General features: G+C 46.0%; 1 protein-coding gene across 2 annotated transcripts in view; it reads left to right on the forward strand.

Moving 5' to 3' along the window:
* The window catches only part of ACSS1 (acyl-CoA synthetase short chain family member 1), a 33399-nt gene extending 14885 nt beyond the window's left edge, over nucleotides 1–18514 (forward strand). For both annotated transcript variants that reach the window (XM_018921016.3, XM_050972258.1), the window contains exons 5-14: nucleotides 536–688; nucleotides 2263–2410; nucleotides 2701–2838; nucleotides 3424–3516; nucleotides 8113–8225; nucleotides 8595–8721; nucleotides 11027–11154; nucleotides 12929–12992; nucleotides 13540–13658; nucleotides 15056–18514. In XM_018921016.3, coding sequence (XP_018776561.1) covers nucleotides 536–688; nucleotides 2263–2410; nucleotides 2701–2838; nucleotides 3424–3516; nucleotides 8113–8225; nucleotides 8595–8721; nucleotides 11027–11154; nucleotides 12929–12992; nucleotides 13540–13658; nucleotides 15056–15229 — 1257 coding nt within the window. In that variant the 3' untranslated portion in view covers nucleotides 15230–18514. The remainder of the gene's footprint in view (nucleotides 1–535; nucleotides 689–2262; nucleotides 2411–2700; nucleotides 2839–3423; nucleotides 3517–8112; nucleotides 8226–8594; nucleotides 8722–11026; nucleotides 11155–12928; nucleotides 12993–13539; nucleotides 13659–15055) is intronic.

Here is an 18514-nt window from a genome sequence, read left to right on the forward strand (position 1 = left end):
GACAGAGGCAGGAGAGTAAAGCACTCTTCTTCTGGGTGGAAAAATTAGAATTTGAGGATCAAATGGACAGGACAGTCATCCACTGCTGGGGCCAGGGAAGGGCGGTGAACACACAGTTTAACTGCAGCACTGCAGTTTTTACAGGAAAAGGAAAGTACTAAGCAGTACCCAGCCACCTTGCTGCTGCTGTCAAGTTTTTGCAGTCACATTTTGGATTTCTACCAGCAGCTTGCAAAGGCTTGAAGTGTAAGCAGCTATGACTTACCATTTTTTCCCCAGAAATGTCATTTCATCTGGCCAGTTCTCCTTGACTTCTCTGCCCAGCAGAGGTACTGGTGGAAATGTTAGATGCTGTGGTAGGAACCTTTCCCCCAGGTGAGCCCATTTAAGCTCTGATATATCCATGGAGATTTGTGAGGGGCAGCAGCAATGGTGGCTCTTGTCTCTGGGTGCTGTTGCCTTGCTTACAGAGGGAGTGATGATGCTTGGCTCCACAGAACCAGTCTTTCTGTCACTACCACGTTTTCTTTCTTAGGAGATGACCAAGGCAGATCCCACCTGCCCTCCAGAGAGCATGGACAGTGAGGATGTGCTCTTCATGCTGTACACCTCAGGCAGCACTGGGAAACCCAAAGGAATCGTTCACACCCAGGCTGGATACCTGCTGTATGCTGCTCTCACACACAAGGTAACTCCTCTGGGAAAGGTTCCCTTGCCTTTTAGCAGTGCTGACAGGAGAGACCTGGATCAGGGAGGAGTGCTGTGTTTTCTGCTTGCTGCCCTGTTGGCTTCCTGGTTGTAAACAAGCTGGAAAGCATCTGAGCTGTGTAATTAATCTTCAGGATTTGTTCTGAGGAATATGATGAAACCTGAGCATAGAATTATGAAAGCAGGGAAATGGCAGCGCTGTTCTTGTGTTTAAAATGTGCCAATGTTAGCTGCCCAAAATTTCCAGCTGAGGAAATTCTGGAAAGTGTCTTACTGGCAGTGATAATGTGGATATTATTGTTGTATTTTGCTTTGGGATGCTGCACATTTTTATTCCAGAGAGGATCTGGACTCTTAAACCAGCCTCTTCACATAGTACTTGTTGTCAGAAGAACAGAAATTGTATTTCTCCTCTTGTGGTTGCACTTTTGTTCTGCTTTTCTGGGTGATCTAGGGAAAATATTTTAACCTCCTTTCTCATGAAAATGGAAAGAGTCAAGGCACTGCTTCTTGAAGCTTCTGGTCTGAGGTCTGCATATTAAAAGGTAACAGTGAAATGAGGAGAGGACTGTGGTGAAAGATCTCCATCTGGTTTTAGTGGTATCACCCTGTTTGTAATCACACACAATTCATGTGAAGGTTTTCTTTCTTTAGGCTGACATGGTTGCATTTTTAGAAGATTTGAATGTTCAAGTGTCAGACTTCTCTGCATGAAGGGCATTTTTTTAATGTCAGCTTTTCTAAGTGACAGCATAAACACCAAGGCACCTCTTTCTTAGTGCAGAAGGTAAATCTGCACCCTGGTGCATTTTCTCCACCTGCAGAGTGCATGAGAGGGAAAGGCACTTGGGAAAGTAAGGTGAGAATTGTCTTTTCTAGACAAAGGGATCAGCTGACCTGTGTGATCTCTGTGGTCTTTGCACTCACATGTGACACTCTTGTCACACACTCACGGGGTTTTCTTTTAGTTCTGATCCATAAACCTGACTCCTTATGAGTCAGGACCTCTTCACCATTGGTAGAGGAGTTAGATTTACAGTGGGAAGCATTTGCCATATCCAAGAGGAGATAATGAGTTCTCCAAGATCTTTGCCTTGAATGTGATGAGCAAGGAGAGGGTAGCATCTGGAAAGTGATGCATTTATATAGGGAAGCTGAGCAGCTAAGAATACTTCTCAGTAAATGTTTTATGGGCACGTATGAGTTCCTCCAGATCTCTCCTGGAAATCTGCTGATATTGGTGGAGGGTCTGAGACTCTGTGGTCTGCAGTTTCCCTGCGACTCAGAACCAGCTTTGCCTTGTGGACCACCTGGAGCAGGCAGCCTTAGGTATCCAAGGCTCTGAGCTTTGGTTGGAGCGTTGTTGCTCCAGCCTGGTACTGGTCCCTCTGACTGCCTTCCTCACCTCGGGCTGGTCTTCTTGTGGCCGTGGCCCCCACGCCTGGCTCCACTTGCCCCCTGCCCTCTCCTGCTCCCAGCTGGATGCCCAGTCCAGCACCTTTCCTGTGAGCACCTCCAACAGGAAATCAGCTGGCCTTCTGTTTCTCTTTGCAGTATGTGTTTGACTACCAGCAAGGAGATGTTTTTGGCTGTGTGGCCGACATTGGCTGGATCACAGGACACAGCTATGTTGTGTATGGACCACTCTGCAATGGAGCCACCTCTGTCCTGTTTGAAAGCACTCCAGTGTACCCTGACCCAGGTGAGGAAGTGGTGGGAAAAGGCTTGGCTGGATGTGGCAGAAGAGGTTTAGAGACCTGTCCAGTGTGACCTGCCTGCTCAGGAGAGGTAAGCTTCATTGCTCTGGATTGTGTGTGTACAACACCCAGGAACATCTGTGAATCCAGGGTAGGAAAAAGAAGCTGTCATGGCTTTTGCTGTGTACTCACAGTAGTAACAGCTCCAGCTTTGGCTGTTAACCTTTCAGCTGAGCGTTTGCAGCAGCGTGTCAGTGCTGGAAGGGAGGGTAAGAAGCCAGTTTGTGATTTGCAGGTCGTTACTGGGAGGTGGTGCAAAGGTTGAAGATTAATCAGTTCTACGGCGCACCTACGGCGATACGCCTGCTGCTGAATTATGGAGAGGAGTGGGTGAAGAAATATGACAGATCTTCCTTGAGGGTTTTGGGTTCAGGTAAGGGACATCAAATCTTTGTCTGAAAATGACAAAGGGTTCTAGCTGGTGAAATGAAGATGCCAGAGGAGCTCAGCTGATCACGTGGAATGTGGTTAGAAAAAAGATGATAAAGCAGGCTCTGTATCTGGCTTTTCAAATATTTTCTCAGCAGAAGAAGCAACAAAATCACATTTTGGATCCATTGAACTTTTGTATGATTGCCTGCTTTCTATATTATTTTGCAGGATCACATTCTTGACTAAAAAGATTTATCTTATGTTAAAGGGCATCACTTTGAATTTTACTGCCACAGGTGACCCAAGCAGCATTTTCCTGCATTATTTCCTATTCTGGAGGTTCTTAATACATGACCTGCATTGATTAGTTACTTTCAGTGGTGTTCATTTCTTGCCTTTTGGTCCTTCTGGAAAAAGTCAGTCCTCAGTTACATGAGGGCATCACAGTCCTTTGTGCATCCCAGGAGAAGTGTGGTGAGCGTTCTGCTTGGACATCATGTGTTCAGCTGGTTGTGCACCAAGAGGGAGAATGAGCTGCCTGCAGTCTCCTGGGTCTCAGGTTGTTTTCTTTCATGTTTTGGTCTAGTGGGAGAGCCCATCAACAAGGAAGCCTGGCAGTGGTTCTACCAGGTGGTGGGAGAAGGGCGCTGTACCCTCGTGGACACGTGGTGGCAGACAGGTAAGAGGCAGCCTTGGGGGGCACAGGGGACCCTGACCAGTGACAGGCTGCTGTCGCTACCGGACACGAAAGAACCAGACGCGCACCTTGCTCCAAGGTGAAAAGCAAAAGAGAAAGTTTATTTTCTGACCCCAATATTTATAGTTTTCCAAAAGTGACAGTGGATTGGAGGGTGACAGTGCCACCTCTCCAATGCCACTGGACAAACTACCAGCCCATCAAGTTTCTCCTCCTCCATAAAGGAATGCAAAACAACGTGTTATCTCCAGACAGTGTGTGAGAAAGTTCTCCACAAGGAGGTAAACATCAGAAGGCTTAGAAAATATTAGAAAATCAGGGTGACAGGCTGCTGGTGGGGAGAGAGGGATTAACACATTTCAGTTTGATCCAACAAGTCTGTCAAAAAAACCCTCCTGGCACTTGGATAAGCTTTTGAAAGTCTCTGGGGAGTTTCTGCACAAAACAGCAATGTCACGTGCAGAATGTCTTTTACAACATGTAAAAGCAATAGCAGTGCTGGGTCTTTTGTTTTCCTCTAAATGTTAATTGATATTTTGAGTGCTGGAAAATGCCAATTGCTGCTAGAAATATGAGGCAGAGATTGAATTTCTGGGCAAAGCTGGCAATAGTCAGCTTGAATTGCAAAACTCATTTTCAGTTTGTTAGCTGTACTAACCTTGTTATGGTGTTACCATGCAGAAGCACTGAAAGCACCACAGAGCCACAATCTGTACTTAGGTGTGCTTTGTTCTCTTTCCTGGGAATGATCAGGGCAGGATGGAAAACTCAGCTGTGTAGTCAAAGGGACCTGGTGCAACTGCTCTGGCAGATTGCAAAGGAGTGAGGAGAGTGGATTCTTAAATCACCATTTGCTGGCTGCCCACCAGGTGGCTGGAGGACAGTGGCCATCACCCAGCAGGGCTGCTGAGGAGCACCTTCTCCCTTGATTGAATGGATATTCTGTGGCTGCATTGGCCCTGGAGCTCTGATGCCTCAGAAAGGATGCACTTGTGTATTGGCAGCATGCTTGGCCCAGCTGTGTGCAGCAGTTGAGGTTTTTTGACCTGGCCAGCTGCAGGGAGAGGCCACGTGCTGTACCCAAAGTGGGGCTGTACTGCCTGGTGGGGCCCTCTGCTCTGAGGAGCCCTGCAGCTCCTTCCTGGCTCCTTCCTCAGCAGCCAGTCCTCTCTTTTCTGGGCACCAGCACTCAGGAGTTGCTAGAGAGGTGTCTTGCAATATGTCCTTCTCAAGTCATGAGATCCAGTTTGCCATGGAGACAGGAGCACAGCTGCTGGCATTCTGCCTCTGCTGAAAAATAGTCTTAAACTACCATTGAGCAGCATATTCATTCCCTTTCCAGTCAAGCTGCTCCTGATTTCGTCCTTATTCCTGCTAGCAGGCTCTCTATCTCAGTGTGATAAATTTTCTTCTGGCACACAACCAAGTTCCATTTAATCCAGACCAGACTTGCAGGCTCTTTTTTTTTTTTTAATTTTCAGATTTGAAATAAAACCACCAGAGCAGCAATGTTAACTGCTCTCTACTTCACCTACTGATTTCTTAAATCCTTTGGGTTCCTACATGCTGAGCAGAAGGGAAGATGACTGGCTAGGTTTTTGCTCATCATATACTTTCTTCCTCACTGCTCTGAAAGAAAACACCATGGAGAAGCAGTTGATTACTGCACATCATTGAGAAGAATGCAGTTTTGCCCTAACACTTTTTGGTTTGTTTAACTGGTGCATGCAGTGTTAATGCTGTGTTATCTATTTCCTCCAAAGTACAGTGTTATGTCTTGTATTAAACTGTATCTCTTCTGGGATTTTGTCAGGTGAGGGGTTAAAAAGCACTCACTGGACATTCTGTTTGTGCAGAGTACTTGGTCTCACCTTGAAGCAGGCACAGTTTTGTAGGTAAACAGTTACCAGCTCCTGGAAGCATAATTAATGATTAATATTCATGACATTGATTTTATTAGAAAGTGGAATCAATCTTTTTCTACAGTTGATGCTTTAATGAAGAGGAAGCCAATTTAATCTTGGAAAGATTCTATCTGCCATTTAAACAGAAGAGGAGCGTGGGAAGAGATCACAGGAGCAATGTGATGGATGCTGGCTGTGGTCCTGCAGTGTCACCTTTCCTACACAGCTTCAGAAGAGCTGGGTGATGGTGCTGCTGTGTGCAGTGTCCTCCACGGGACACTGCTCTCCAAAGCAGCAACCTGTTGCCAGCTAATAAAGCCTGGCAGGCATCAGCAAATGGTGATTTAAGAATCCACTTTAAAGTCTTTGGATGAGGCAAATGAGTGAGAGAGCAATTATGAGAAGCAATTTTGATAGTGCGGTGAGTGCAGATGAAAAATTCCTATGGATCTTGCTGTTAAGATACCAGGCTGTGATTGACAGGAGGAGATTCAAAGCTGTGTTTGAGTTTTAGGCGTAGTTCTTCGTGATGCAGGAGAGACACTAGCTATTCTCACTTTTGTCACTGATTTCACAAAAAAAAAACCAGCCATGAAGAGTCTTGGGTTTCTGTGGTTGAGGTGACCCCCGAGGTCCTGGAAAGTGTTTTCTTTCCCAGCCCCGTGACTGAAGAAGAAGTCAAAATTTGTTGGTTTTGCTTTTCAAGGTTGTTTATTTTTCTTATCTAACACATTCTTTCTCTGACCCACTGAGGTCTGTCCAGCAGGTCGGGTTGTGGCACACTGCCTGCCCTTGGGTGGTGTTAACTTTTTATACTAAGAGCTATGTGTACTTTATTTACAATAATTTTCCAATACCTATCACCTATGTTAGACAAACTGTCTCTACTCTAAACCAATCCAGAAGTGTCACCACCTCAGCAGAAGATGGAGGGCAAGAAGGAGAAGAAGGACAGGACACTCCCAGATTCCTCCATCTTGCCTCTTGAACCCTCATTCTAAAAACCCCAACATTCTACTTTTTCACCCCGTGACAAATTAGCTGTCATTCTATTTAAATCCTTGTGGCTTGTAAATCTTCACACAAAGTTGGTAGTTGTTTCCAGGGGCTAAAATGGAAGGCACAGGTGTCCTTGACTCCGTGCCAAGGTCTCTGAGCCCCCTGCCAGGGTCTGGAGTCCTCCAGGGAAGACAGAGGGATGTCCTGGGTCCCGACAGAAGAGAAACTGGTTTTGAAAGACATCTCTGGGTACCCCTTGGAAGCTTTTGTTGTTGGCATTGTCTCACATTGGTTAGACTGGGCTGGTGCTTCTGGAACAGTCCAGAAGCAGTTCCTCCAGTCTGTCTGTGGTGGCAGAGAGCTCTACTCTGCTGCCAGCCAGGATCTCTCCATGGCAGAGGGGAGCCTCGTTCAAAGCGCCCATCCCCAGCTCAGACTCTGCTGTCCTTGCCCAAAGTCTGGGTGGGTTTGTACCCTGCTGACAGCATGGCCACAGGCAATGTGGAAACACAGCTTTTCTCTGCCAGCTCTGCCTCTGAATAGAAAGGCTTCACAAGGGCAGGGTACAGCCTAGAAGTTTTGCTTGATGTCATCTGACAGTGGCTAAAGCTGGTACTTCTAAACCAACTTATAATAGGTCTTCACCTTGCAAATAATTTTTAAGGCACCCTTGGTGCCATGCAGCTCCCTCAGGAGTGAGACTTTACTGCCTGGAGTGTGGCTGGCTGCAGGATGGGGGGGATGTGGCAAACACACAGCTCTCAGTGCTGCTGCTGGATGAGGACTGACTTAGCAAGAGCAGCCTTCAGCTCAGTCAGGATCCCTGTTCTGATGCAGGTTTTGTCTGGCAGAGGGCAGCAGGTGTCTGGGGTGCTTCTTCCTGGAACAATTCAAGCTGTTCTTTTCAAAAGTTACAGAAACAAGAAGTGAATGCGTGCCCATCGATGAAATGGGAAATGCTTCTATGAGTGAGCCACATGTGAAAACATTTACTGCAAATCTAAAGCTTAAGGACATCAGAGACCCTTCTTCAGAGCTGGATGCAAATTCAGGGTCAAAATCAGCCATTCCAACCCCTGGTTTCAATTTTCACAAGCTCAGCAAAGCTGGTAGAGGAATGCACTCTCCATGTGGCAGAATATACCTTTATTTATGGAGCTGTATTCTTAAAAGCCTTACTCTCCTTTTTGTTTCTCTCTTGTGTTTCTGAATTAGATTTAGAATAGAAAAGACCTCATTAAGGCTGGAGTCTGATTTAATGTTCATCCCAGCAGGAATGAAAAAGGATGATTAAGAGGTTCAATTTTGACTAGAAGATAAGCTCAGCCTGCCTGTAAGGGGTGGGTTAATCTCATACTCTGTAATAACAGTAATTCAGACTCCTGAAGTGTTTTTCCTGCTAACCTTAGACAGCTGTAGAAACACTAGAGGGAGATAAATCCCCTGATGTGCTTATGCTTACAAGTGTAAAATCACTTCTGGGTAGGAAGTGGGGCTGCTGAGGCTGCCCAAGCCTGTGCTGCTCTCAGATGTCTTCGCTTTTTGGTCCTGCAGAAGTTATTCCCAGCGGCTCTTTCTTGCAAGGTGTTTTCTTCTTGACCTAAGAAGATCTGAAATTTGCTTTCACCCAGCAGTGAATGGACTACATAAACTTTGTTTTTCATTTTTCTTCCAGAAACTGGTGGCATCTGCATTGCCCCACGGCCCTCGGAGGAGAAAGCTGAGATCATTCCAGCGATGGCTATGAGACCTTTCTTTGGGATTGTGCCTGTGCTCATGGATGAGAATGTGAGTTGGAGCTGTGCTGGGTGCCCAGATGAGAAGCTGGTGTGTGTTTCTGCTTTAATCACCTTTTGGATGGCAAAGGAACAGGATCCAGAAGGTTGCTTGTTTCTCCTTAAAAATGGTGGAATTGATGAGCAATTTATATATTTATTTATATATAGAGAGAGCATATCTCAGTTGTCCATACAGATTTGCCAACAGGGCATTGCAAGTGTCTAGAAGAGTTGTTTGCATTTATTTTCTCCACTTGTGACCCTCCCCTGGCAGTCTGCAGTGAGCAACAGGGTGACTCTTGCTGGATCAGTGACACAGAGGCTCTTTATCATTCCTCTTTTGTTCACCTGTTCATCCTTCCTGTGCTTGAACCTGCAGGGAGAGGTTATAGAGGGCAATGATGTGTCTGGTGCACTCTGCATTGCCCAGCCATGGCCTGGCATGGCCAGAACAATCCATGGAGATCACCAGCGCTTCATTGATGCCTATTTCAAAGCCTACCCAGGTAAGGAGAGTGCCAAGGGAAGGCAGTTTCACTGCACTATAAGCACACTGAATATTTTCAGCATGAAGTTATTGAATATTGAATATTCAGCATGAATACTGAGTATTTCTGTACCATGGTGGCCTGGGGTGTGTGTCACAGGTTGCAAGCAGGCCGTGATGGCTTTAGGTAGTGTTGACCTTTCTAGCTGTCAAAAGAAACAAAAAATTTCCAGAAAGAAATTTTCTAGAAACTTTATTGCCCAGGCTTTAAAGTCCAAGCACCTTTTCTCTGGAGCTTTGCATCTCGCTTGGAAAAAGGCATATTGGATGGGAAATACCTCATGCATCACTGAATCTTAACCCTGTGATGCAACCTTCCTTTTTAAAATATGTTCAAGTCATCTGGTAAGTAACTAGAAGTGTCAGGGAAGCATTTTTTGTAGGACATTGGACAAGAAAACTGTCTTCACTCAGGAGAAGAAACTGAAAGGGATTTGAAAGCTACAGGGTGGCAAGAATTACACAGGCAGTCTTGAAAATTGTACAAAATGGGCTGGATAATAAGAATGGGAAACTGATACAAGAAATTGAATGACCCCGTAGTCTCTTATTACTCTCTACATTTGCATCTGATGTCTCATTGGTATTTAGTTGATAGTTGTTTAATTGATCTGGAAGAGCAGAGAACATGACTGAAAGTCCATGAATGGGGCAATAATGGGTCCTGGCAAGAACCAGCTTCAGATTTCACAGCAGTAGCTGCCTGCTGCTTCTCAGATGTGCCACTGGAACATTTTTGATCCAAACATGGGCTTGGTGAAGAGCCAACACAATCTGTGTTACAGGATGTTCCTCAGTGACACTGGAGTTTCCAGGAAACCCTGGACCTTTTCCAGTTTCCATCATGTGTTTTAGACCCTCCATGCTTATCATGGGGTGGTTTGGAATTTTTAGCTGATCTGATTAGCAGTGTTTCTCCCACATTCACATGCTAGAGGGTGGCTGTTATCTGGGATCTGGATCTTCGTTAGCTGAGAGGGAAAATGGCTTTTCATCCATCCTAGTGTGATTTAAAAAAACTGGCAGTGTTCCCATGTGCAAAATGGAATAGAGCTGCTCCCTCTCAGCTGAACACCTGGAGTTTTCCACTGTGTGCTGCCAGCAGCAGTTCTGAGCTTGACCAGTAGCCTGGGGCATGATGGCAAATGGCATTTGAAGTGGTTCTGCCTTAGTATTGTGTGTGCACCAAGAGGTGTGAGCACACAGCTGCTGTGCAGATGGAGGCAGGCAAAGCCTAGAGAGATCAGAGAGCCCCTCCTGGTTCTGTAAATCCAGCTGAGCACGGCTGGGTTTGTGCCTGGGCTTGGTTTCACTGCAGGAACATCAGCCACTGGTTGCTGCTGATGGCCTGCAGTGAATTGTCCATCTTGGCAGAGTCCTGGGCTTCACCATCTTGGTGCTGTTCAGGTGCTCATTAGGAGGCAGCACAGCCCAGGTGGAGCAGAGGAGGGCAGGGATGGCAGAGGGGAGTGGGAAATGATGGGAAATTATGGGAAATGGTGGGAGGCAGGTCCCACAGCTGTGAGCTTGGGAAGGCCTGGGAGCTGCCTGAAGCACCCTGCCCTATGGCCATCCTACAGCAGGGTCTGTCCTGCAGCACAGCCCAGCCCTGCTCTGGGGGGGCTCTGTGCTCCTGGCTGACCCCGAGATGTGTCAGAGTCTCCTTTCCCAGCCCAGCAGCCAAAGGAGGAGTCAGGATTCTTCTGTTCTGGTTCTCAAGGTTGTTTATTTGCTGTTATCTTTAACATTCTTTCTCTGACCCACCAAGGTCTGTCTGGCAGGTCAGGCTGTGGCACACTGGCCACCCTTTTTTTTATACTAAAAACCATGTGTACAGTATTTACAATAACTTTCCAATACCTATCATCTATGTTAGACAGTGTGTTCCTACTCTAAACCAATCCAAAAGTGACACCATCCCCCAGAAGATGGAGGCTAGGAAGAAGGAGAGAAAAGGACAAGGCACGTCCAAATTCCTCCATCCTGGGACCCCAAGCCCCCATTCTAAAAACCCCAAAATACTACTTTTCACTCTCTGAAAAACTAACTATCATTCTACTTAAACTTTCCTGGCTTGTAATTCCTCATATAAGGTTGGTAATTTTTTCCATGGGTCAAAATCAAAGGCACAGGGGTCTTGGGCTCTGTGCCAAGGTCTCTGAGCCCCCCCTGGCAGGGGCTCTAGCCATCCAGGGCAGCCAGAGGAATTTCCTGGGTTCTGACACACTGGCACACTTGCTGATGTGCCTTGTGTCTTTCTGCAGGTTACTTCTTCACAGGGGATGGTGCTTACAGGTGCCCCAAAGGCTATTACCAGATCACAGGGCGCATGGATGATGTCATTAACATCAGTGGACACAGGCTGGGGACAGCAGAAATTGAAGATGCAATGGTAAGTTCCAAGCAGGTGGGGGTCCCTTGTCAGGGCATGTCTGTGGGTAGGGTGACCCGTTCAAAGCAGCTTTGTCTCTTGCCCTCAAACCCCTGTCCTTGCACAGACACAGCCCGATGCACAATGAATGGCAAAGGTGCAAGAGGAAAAGGTTCCCTTCCTGAGGAGACCACAGATGAGCAAGTGAGGGGAGCCACACTGTGGGCAGTGCCTGCAACTGAGCTGTCAGAGCTGGGTTTCAGTGATGCAGTTTTATTTTGGATGCTGCTGGACACTCCATAAGTGTCTCTCCTATTTCTTCCTTCCCCTCTGCTAATACCTTGTGGTGGTGTTGGCAGGGGTCCCAGGATGAGGGAAGAGATGAGAATCTTGACTCCATGTTTCAGAAGGCTGATTTGTTATTTTATGATATATATTATATTAAAAGAAAATGATATGCTAAAACTATACTAACAGAATAGAAGAAAGGATTTCATCAGAAGGCTAGCAAAGGGAAGGAAGGAAGGAAGGAATGATAATAAAATCTTGTGACTGACCAGAGAGCCCGGGACAGCTGGACTTTGATTGGCCATTAATTAGAAACAACCCCATGAGACCAATCACAGATCTCCCTGTTGCATTCCACAGCAGCAGATAATCATTGTTTACATTTCATTTCTGAGGCCTCTCAGCTTCTCAGGAGAAAAGATCCTAACGAAAGGATTTTTCATAAAACATGTCTGTGACAATACCTGACCTCTCCTTCCTAAACCTGTGGTTCCTACTTACCTGAACTAGCTGAGTATGCCTGAGAATTCAGCAATGTTAAACATAAAGCAACATTGGTTTATGTCAGCTGCAAAACTAGCCTGTCATTTTGAGAGAAAATAATATTTCCTCTGGGCATTGAAAACAAAAAGTTCTCAGAAGGTTTATATTTAAAGCTTGACCAGTATATTTATTTCTGTATTATGTGCCTTGTCTTGCAAATGGCACGTAAATGTAACATCTGATGAACCTGAGCTGTGTTTGCATGGAGCACAGGATCCTACTTTATCCTCTGTGGGTAATTCTTTTGTCTGTGCAAGTTTCTGATCATAGCTATAGGCTCCAGTTCCTCTCACAATCTATGTATGGGTGTGCCTGTGTAAAAGAAGATATATTTATGTGCCTAGATTGCTCTATGATGTTTACTTTCATATTTTTAGCTAATTCAAGATAACATAATCCATTCCTGGCTGTGGGATGCAGATGCATGGTTTCTTCTGGTCTGTGCACATCTTATTGCAGAAGAATATTAAATTAAACTCTGCAGAGCAACAGAAGTAATCACTGATGTGTGGCATAGTAACAAAAATGCATTTGGGTTAGGGAATGAAGAAATCTGATTCTTTCTGCCTTTTGGTATGCTTTGGGCACTTATAAACACAAGTCCAGTGTGGGCTGTGATGTTGGCCACTTCACTTTTTACCTCTGCTGGCCACAGTTCTCTGTAGCACTGAGCACTGCAAGACGGGTTTTGCTTGTGATTTGGCAGTGCCCAGTTGCCCCCTGGGACCACAAAGGAAGAGAAAGAGGGTTTCCAGCTGCTGCAGATTCAGCTTGGTGTGCAGTGGGCTTAGCAGTGGGTAGTTATTTTTTGTTTATAAAAGCAGGGCCAGTACAGAGTTACTCCCTGAGATGTGCCTGTGGCCGTGGCCACCAGCTGAGCCCACAGTAGGAGGTTGGCATCCAGCTTTCCTGTAGGGCTTGAAGCAGTTCTGATTTGTGTATTTTTGCTTGACTTTTTATGAAGGCTGATCACCCTGAGGTTCCTGAGACAGCTGTGGTTGGGTATCCACATAAGATCAAAGGAGAAGGTATGTGAAAAGCAGTGTCCTGACATGATATCTGCATATACTTCCCTAAAATTCTAACCCTGCGTGTTAGGAGCTGCTGAGGGAATGGGAGGCTGACTGGCACTGCAGCCCCAAGAGACAAAGATAGCCAGGAAAACAGCTGCATGCTCCTAACCTGGCTGTTACTCCCTAAACTGTTTCCATACATAGTGTTCATGTGTATGGTGGAGCTCCCTTTAATAGGATTGTGCTTAGGAATGTCCTTTGAACAGGATGGGAATGGCTGATTCACATTGGCCAGCCTTTGATCCCAGTAACACTTTGGTCATTCGTGTTGGCTTGTCATTGTCACTGACATCAGTCACAGATGCCAAGAAAAGGCTGGGCCATCACTTGAGGGCTGCAGTCTGACTTGCTTTTGTAAAAAAAAATCAGTGGTTTTCTTGTCAGCCCCTAGATTGTGCATAGGAATGATTTGAAACCTTCCTTGACATTCAAATGGGCATCCTTGGTCTTTCCAGACAGTATCTAATGTGATGTTTGTGGCTTCTGCCCACGTGTCTTCCAGGTGCCTTTGCTTTCATAGTGCTAAAGGAGCAGACAGCTCGTGTAGACCACATCAAAGAAGAGCTCAAAGCCATAGTGGCTTCCAGGATAGCAAAGTATGCTGTGCCTGACCACATCCTGGTAAGTGGGAGACTGAGACTGGTACCAGCAGCAGGAAATGCTCACATCAAGCAAGCTCACTGTCCTGCCTGCAGTGCTGCTGCTCTGGCAGGAGAAAGAGGCAGGAAAACAGAACTGGCAGGAGGGATCCAGGGAGGGGAAGGGCAGGTGCAGTGGTCTGTCTGCATGTGAGAGAGGCACTGAGAGGCAGTGGCACTGCCCAGCTAGCTTGCAGTGATGATTAGCATCCACACCAGACCTCAAAGCACTGACTGTGTCTGCTGCACAGCAGGCCTGGCCCTGGAAGCACTGATGAGCCCCAAGCTCTGTCTCAAACCTCCTCACCTTTCAGCAGCTCCCTTTATTTGTTAGGGGAAGAGTTCACAAAGCTGCCCCTTAGCTGTCCCCCAAGGTCTGCCTGCATCCATTTCTCTCTTCTTGGAGAAAGTGACCAGATTCTTCTTTAAGGGGCTCTGCTTCAGCCACTTGCATGTAAGGTGGACACCAAGGCACAGGCAACAGTGGCTCCTTCAACTTGGAACAGCCCAGGATATCCTCAGTGGGTTGGAGAAGCTTCCAGAACTGGCAGGTGTGCAAGGGAATGCCTCCATTTCCCTGTGTTTTGGGATAGTCCTGCAGAGAAGTCCTCTAACTCTCTCCTTGCCCATCAGTTAATGCTACAGAACTTTGTAGCCTACTGGCCTGATTGTGCTGCAAAATGTGAGACCTGTTGGTGTCCCTGCTCAGTGTCTGAGAACTCTTCCTCAGGCTTACATTTATCCTAAAGCCTTTGAATTTGCTGCTAAGTCCTTCCCAGGAGGCATGGCCAAGGCATTTAAGATTGTTCTGGTTATGAAGGAAGGTGTGTGGGCAGACAGATACCAGGCAGAGAGAAACATCAGCAGACAGGAGATACCCCTTGAGTGGGAGACCCTGCAGCTGATGTGCAGAATTGTGTTGCTTTATATTCCTGCTCTGTAAAGTGGAATATATATATGTGTGTGTGTGTGTGTGTATTTATATATATATATCTATTTGTATCTATGTATGTATGTATATTTCTGTCTGTTCTGGTAATGTGTTGAGATTTGTGTCACCATTTTTGCCTAAGTTTTCATGTGGAATTAGATTTTAATAGTTAACAGCATATTCAGGACCTGATTTCTAAAGGAGCTGTGAGTCCTGTAGCACTCAGCCTGGAAATAGGGAACAAAATCCACTTAGAATAAAATATATGGCTAGTGACACTCCTATCCTTGAATGTAATCTTGTGTGCTCCATGATCTGTTTCCCAGGAGCCTCAGAGGAGCTGTGGCCATTAAATGGTGTGCCAGGCTTAGGATAGTCCAGCCAGATTTCCTTGTGGTTTCCAGCAGGACCCAAGTTCCATTAAAGGTTCACCCTTCCCTCCTTTGCAGGTGGTGAAGCGCCTCCCTAAAACCCGATCTGGGAAGATCATGAGAAGGCTGCTGAGGAAAGTAGTCACTGAGCAATCAAGCAACATGGGAGATGTCACCACACTTGATGATCCAAGTGTTGTCAAAGAGATACTGGATGCTTACCAGAAATACAAGGAGAAGAATTCCTCGTAACAGGAAGCTCTGGAATTTCTCTCCTTTGGAAATGTGGAAGGTCTCGAATAACCAGGCAAACAGCATAGTCCTCTCTTGGTGTTTTTTTAAAAAACTGTTTCCTTCTAGGAAAAAACTAGTTTTTCCACTCCACAACATTTTTTGAGGTGGCACAGGGCTAGGAGCAGTCTGCAGTTTTCCACCATCACGGGACTCCTTTTCCTTGTGCTCAGGGCTGCTGCAGAGCAGCTGCTGGTGGTTTCCGTGAGCCATGCTGAAATTTAACATGAACTAAAGCAAGAGGCAGATGCTCTTTTTAATGTTCCTCTTTTTAATGTTACTGTACAGGGAAATGTTTTTTACACAATACTTCATGCTGTTTTAAAAGAAGCCCTGGAAAACACTTCTTCAATGTTTTCCTTCAGCTTGGAAATCTGAGTCTAAGCAGCTGGATTTCACTGCAGCTGTGGTGCCTTTTCAGCAATTCTGGGTACTCTAGTAGGTGTTTCATTATTATTTACTGGGGACACGAGAAGGACATGGCCACTCTCCACAAGGATAATTCTTCCTTGACTTTACCCATTATTCTAATATCTCCTTTGGCTTTCCTTGTATGGATTTGTTCCTGCCACCACTGGGACCTGTCCTGGGACTTCCCAGAGATGGTGGGCCTGTGACCCTTCATGTCCCACCCAGGTAACCCAGCACCAGCAGCTGCAGCTGCAAAAAGGAGCCACAAAGCCCCCCAGTGACTGGACTTCCTCCATACCCTCAGTGCACTGCTGCCATGCTGATTTACCAAAGAGTTAAGTGCCCTGTGGGTACCCACAAACTGCACAGTCCTCTAAAAAAAGTGCCTCTTGCCTTTTGGAAAGTGAAGCAGCATTCCAGACCAGCAACCTCAGAATAGCAGGGAAGAGCAGCCTTTGTCATTCCTATGCTTTCAAAATTGCAATTAATGGAGTCAGTGTTTTATTTCTGGGTTCATTTTGTCATGACCACATTCCAGTTGAAGTGTTCCTTACATCTGGGCTGTACAGAAGAATTTGCTAGTAGGGCTACTTATTCCTGAACTTAATTGGAGCAACACTGCTTTTTCCAGGGGGACTGTGACCAAAAGGACAATTTGTGCACCTAACTGGAGGCAGGGAAGGCAGGAGGGAAATGGGTAGGTGATCTGTAGGACTGGGAAAGGTGTGGGGAGTTTTTTGGCCAGCAGGGATTCTGGTAGCACAATGGGAAACAGGCTGCTTGAAGTATGATATGTTCTCAGAGACAGCTGTGGTGTCTTAGATCCCAGAGTTCCTCCGAGGACATCAGCTGCATTAAAAGAAAATTATTTTAAATGTCTCTAGGGACTGAATAATACAGTAAGGAACACCATGCTTTGTTAAATATCCCATCCTTCTGACTGAAATGCATTTTATATAAGGTAAGTAGATGCCCTGTGGACTTCCTGGGAAACTGAAGATCAGAAGGTTTGAAGGTTTGACAGGATGTTAATATTTTAGGAGATAGACAGTGCTTTATTGCCATTGCAATGGGGGAAAAAAAAACCACCCAACCTGCTTCCTTAAGTAATTTTCAAGTGGGAAGCAGACAAGAGTTAATGTTTTTGACAGAAAAAGTGCACTCACTTGTTTAAACAAGTTGTCTCCACGCAGTCTGAAATAACAGTGTGGAGGAAGAAAAATTATTTCTGAACAAGATTGCACACTTCTCCTTTAATCAAGAAAGCATTTCTTACATAATGGACATAGAATTTCCTTGTCTTGTTGGCCTGAAATTTCCCTGTCTGTTGTCCCAGTGGTCACAGACCCATGGTTTAATTCATCTGAACTGTCTCACAGACACTGTCTGTGTGAGGAGCAATGCTTTGGTGCACTGGGACATTTGTCATCCAATTCCTCTGCTCAGGGAAAATGAGAGATGGGTGCACTCCCTCACCTGCATCCCTTTTGTCTCAGCTTGCATGGGCTTAGGGACCATGGCTGCCAGGGAGGTTCCAGGCTAACCAGGAAGCTGCAGAAGCACAATGAATTCACAGCTGGCACAGCTGTGGTGCAGATGGAAAGTTGTGGATGCCCCATCTCTGAAAATGTTGAAGGCCAGGTTGGATGGGGCTGTGAGCAGCCTGGTCTAGGGGAATTTGTCCCTGCCCATGGCAGGGGGGTTTAACTAGATGATCCTTGGGGTCCTTTCCATACAAACCTCATTTCCACAGCTGAGCTGTGGTGCTTGGGATGCCCATCTGCTCAGAAGCCTGCTTGGGGTATTCCAAGAGAGCAGGTGGTGCTGCTGTGCTGCCCACATGGTGTCCTGCAGTGGACACAGCTTGTGCTGGGCAGCCTCAGTCTCTGGGTAAAACTGCACTTCTGCAGTGTCCCAGCAGTGGCTCTTGGAGCTGACTGTGCCCAGCCCGTGCAATGGCACCCTGAGTCTGGTAAAACACAGCCAGGCAGGGCTTGGAAAGAGCATTTCTTATGAAAGGAAGGATACTGTGCTTTACTGAGTAGGCTACTCATAGAAAGCTTTGAATTGAAATCAAAATTTTGCCTTTCCCTTCCAGAGTTTAAAGTTTCTTTCCAGAGAAGTCCCCATTTCTTTCTATCCACTATGTCTGCTGGCTGCAGCAGTTGCCTCTTCACTGCCAGCTTGAGCTGAGCTTTGCATTTTCATGAACAACAGCCCTGGTGTGTGGTGGCAGTGCTTTCTACTTCATGTGCAGGGAGGGATTCAGCCCACAGAATTGGCACTGGTTTCCTCAGTGCCTGAAATGCCAGGAAGAAGGAAGTTTCTGAAGTACCCCAGGCCTGCAAGGCTCTTAAGCTGATCGTCACCAATCAGTGGTCAGGTATCAGTGGGATCATGGTACAAACTTGGGGGCAATTGCTTCATTTAGAAAAGCAGAGTTGTTGAATTTTTATAAAACTTTCTGTGTTCATGAGTGATGTATGGGTTGTTTGCCAGACTGCCTTTGTATCTTCATTAAAAGAGATCCAAAGTCAATTTTACCTGTTGCAATTTATTGCAAAGGGCCAGTGTGCTTTTGTTTTCCCACTCAGTTTGCCAAGACCTGGTCATGGTGCTTTTCCCCCCAGGTGGAGACACAGACTATGATTTTTCCAATTCTATAAAGGGAAAGCTCCATCTGTCAGAAGTATGTTTTGTACAGTCTAATGTTAAGCCTTTAATTGGATTTTGTTTACTTGTAATCATGCTTTAAACATGTTTCTTGTCCTTTACCAAAACCACTGTCGTCATTGATCTCTGTATTCATATTTTCAATAAAGGAAATAGGTGTGA

This window comes from Serinus canaria, chromosome 3 (assembly GCF_022539315.1).
Source record: "Serinus canaria isolate serCan28SL12 chromosome 3, serCan2020, whole genome shotgun sequence".
Lineage (NCBI taxonomy): Eukaryota > Metazoa > Chordata > Aves > Passeriformes > Fringillidae > Serinus > Serinus canaria.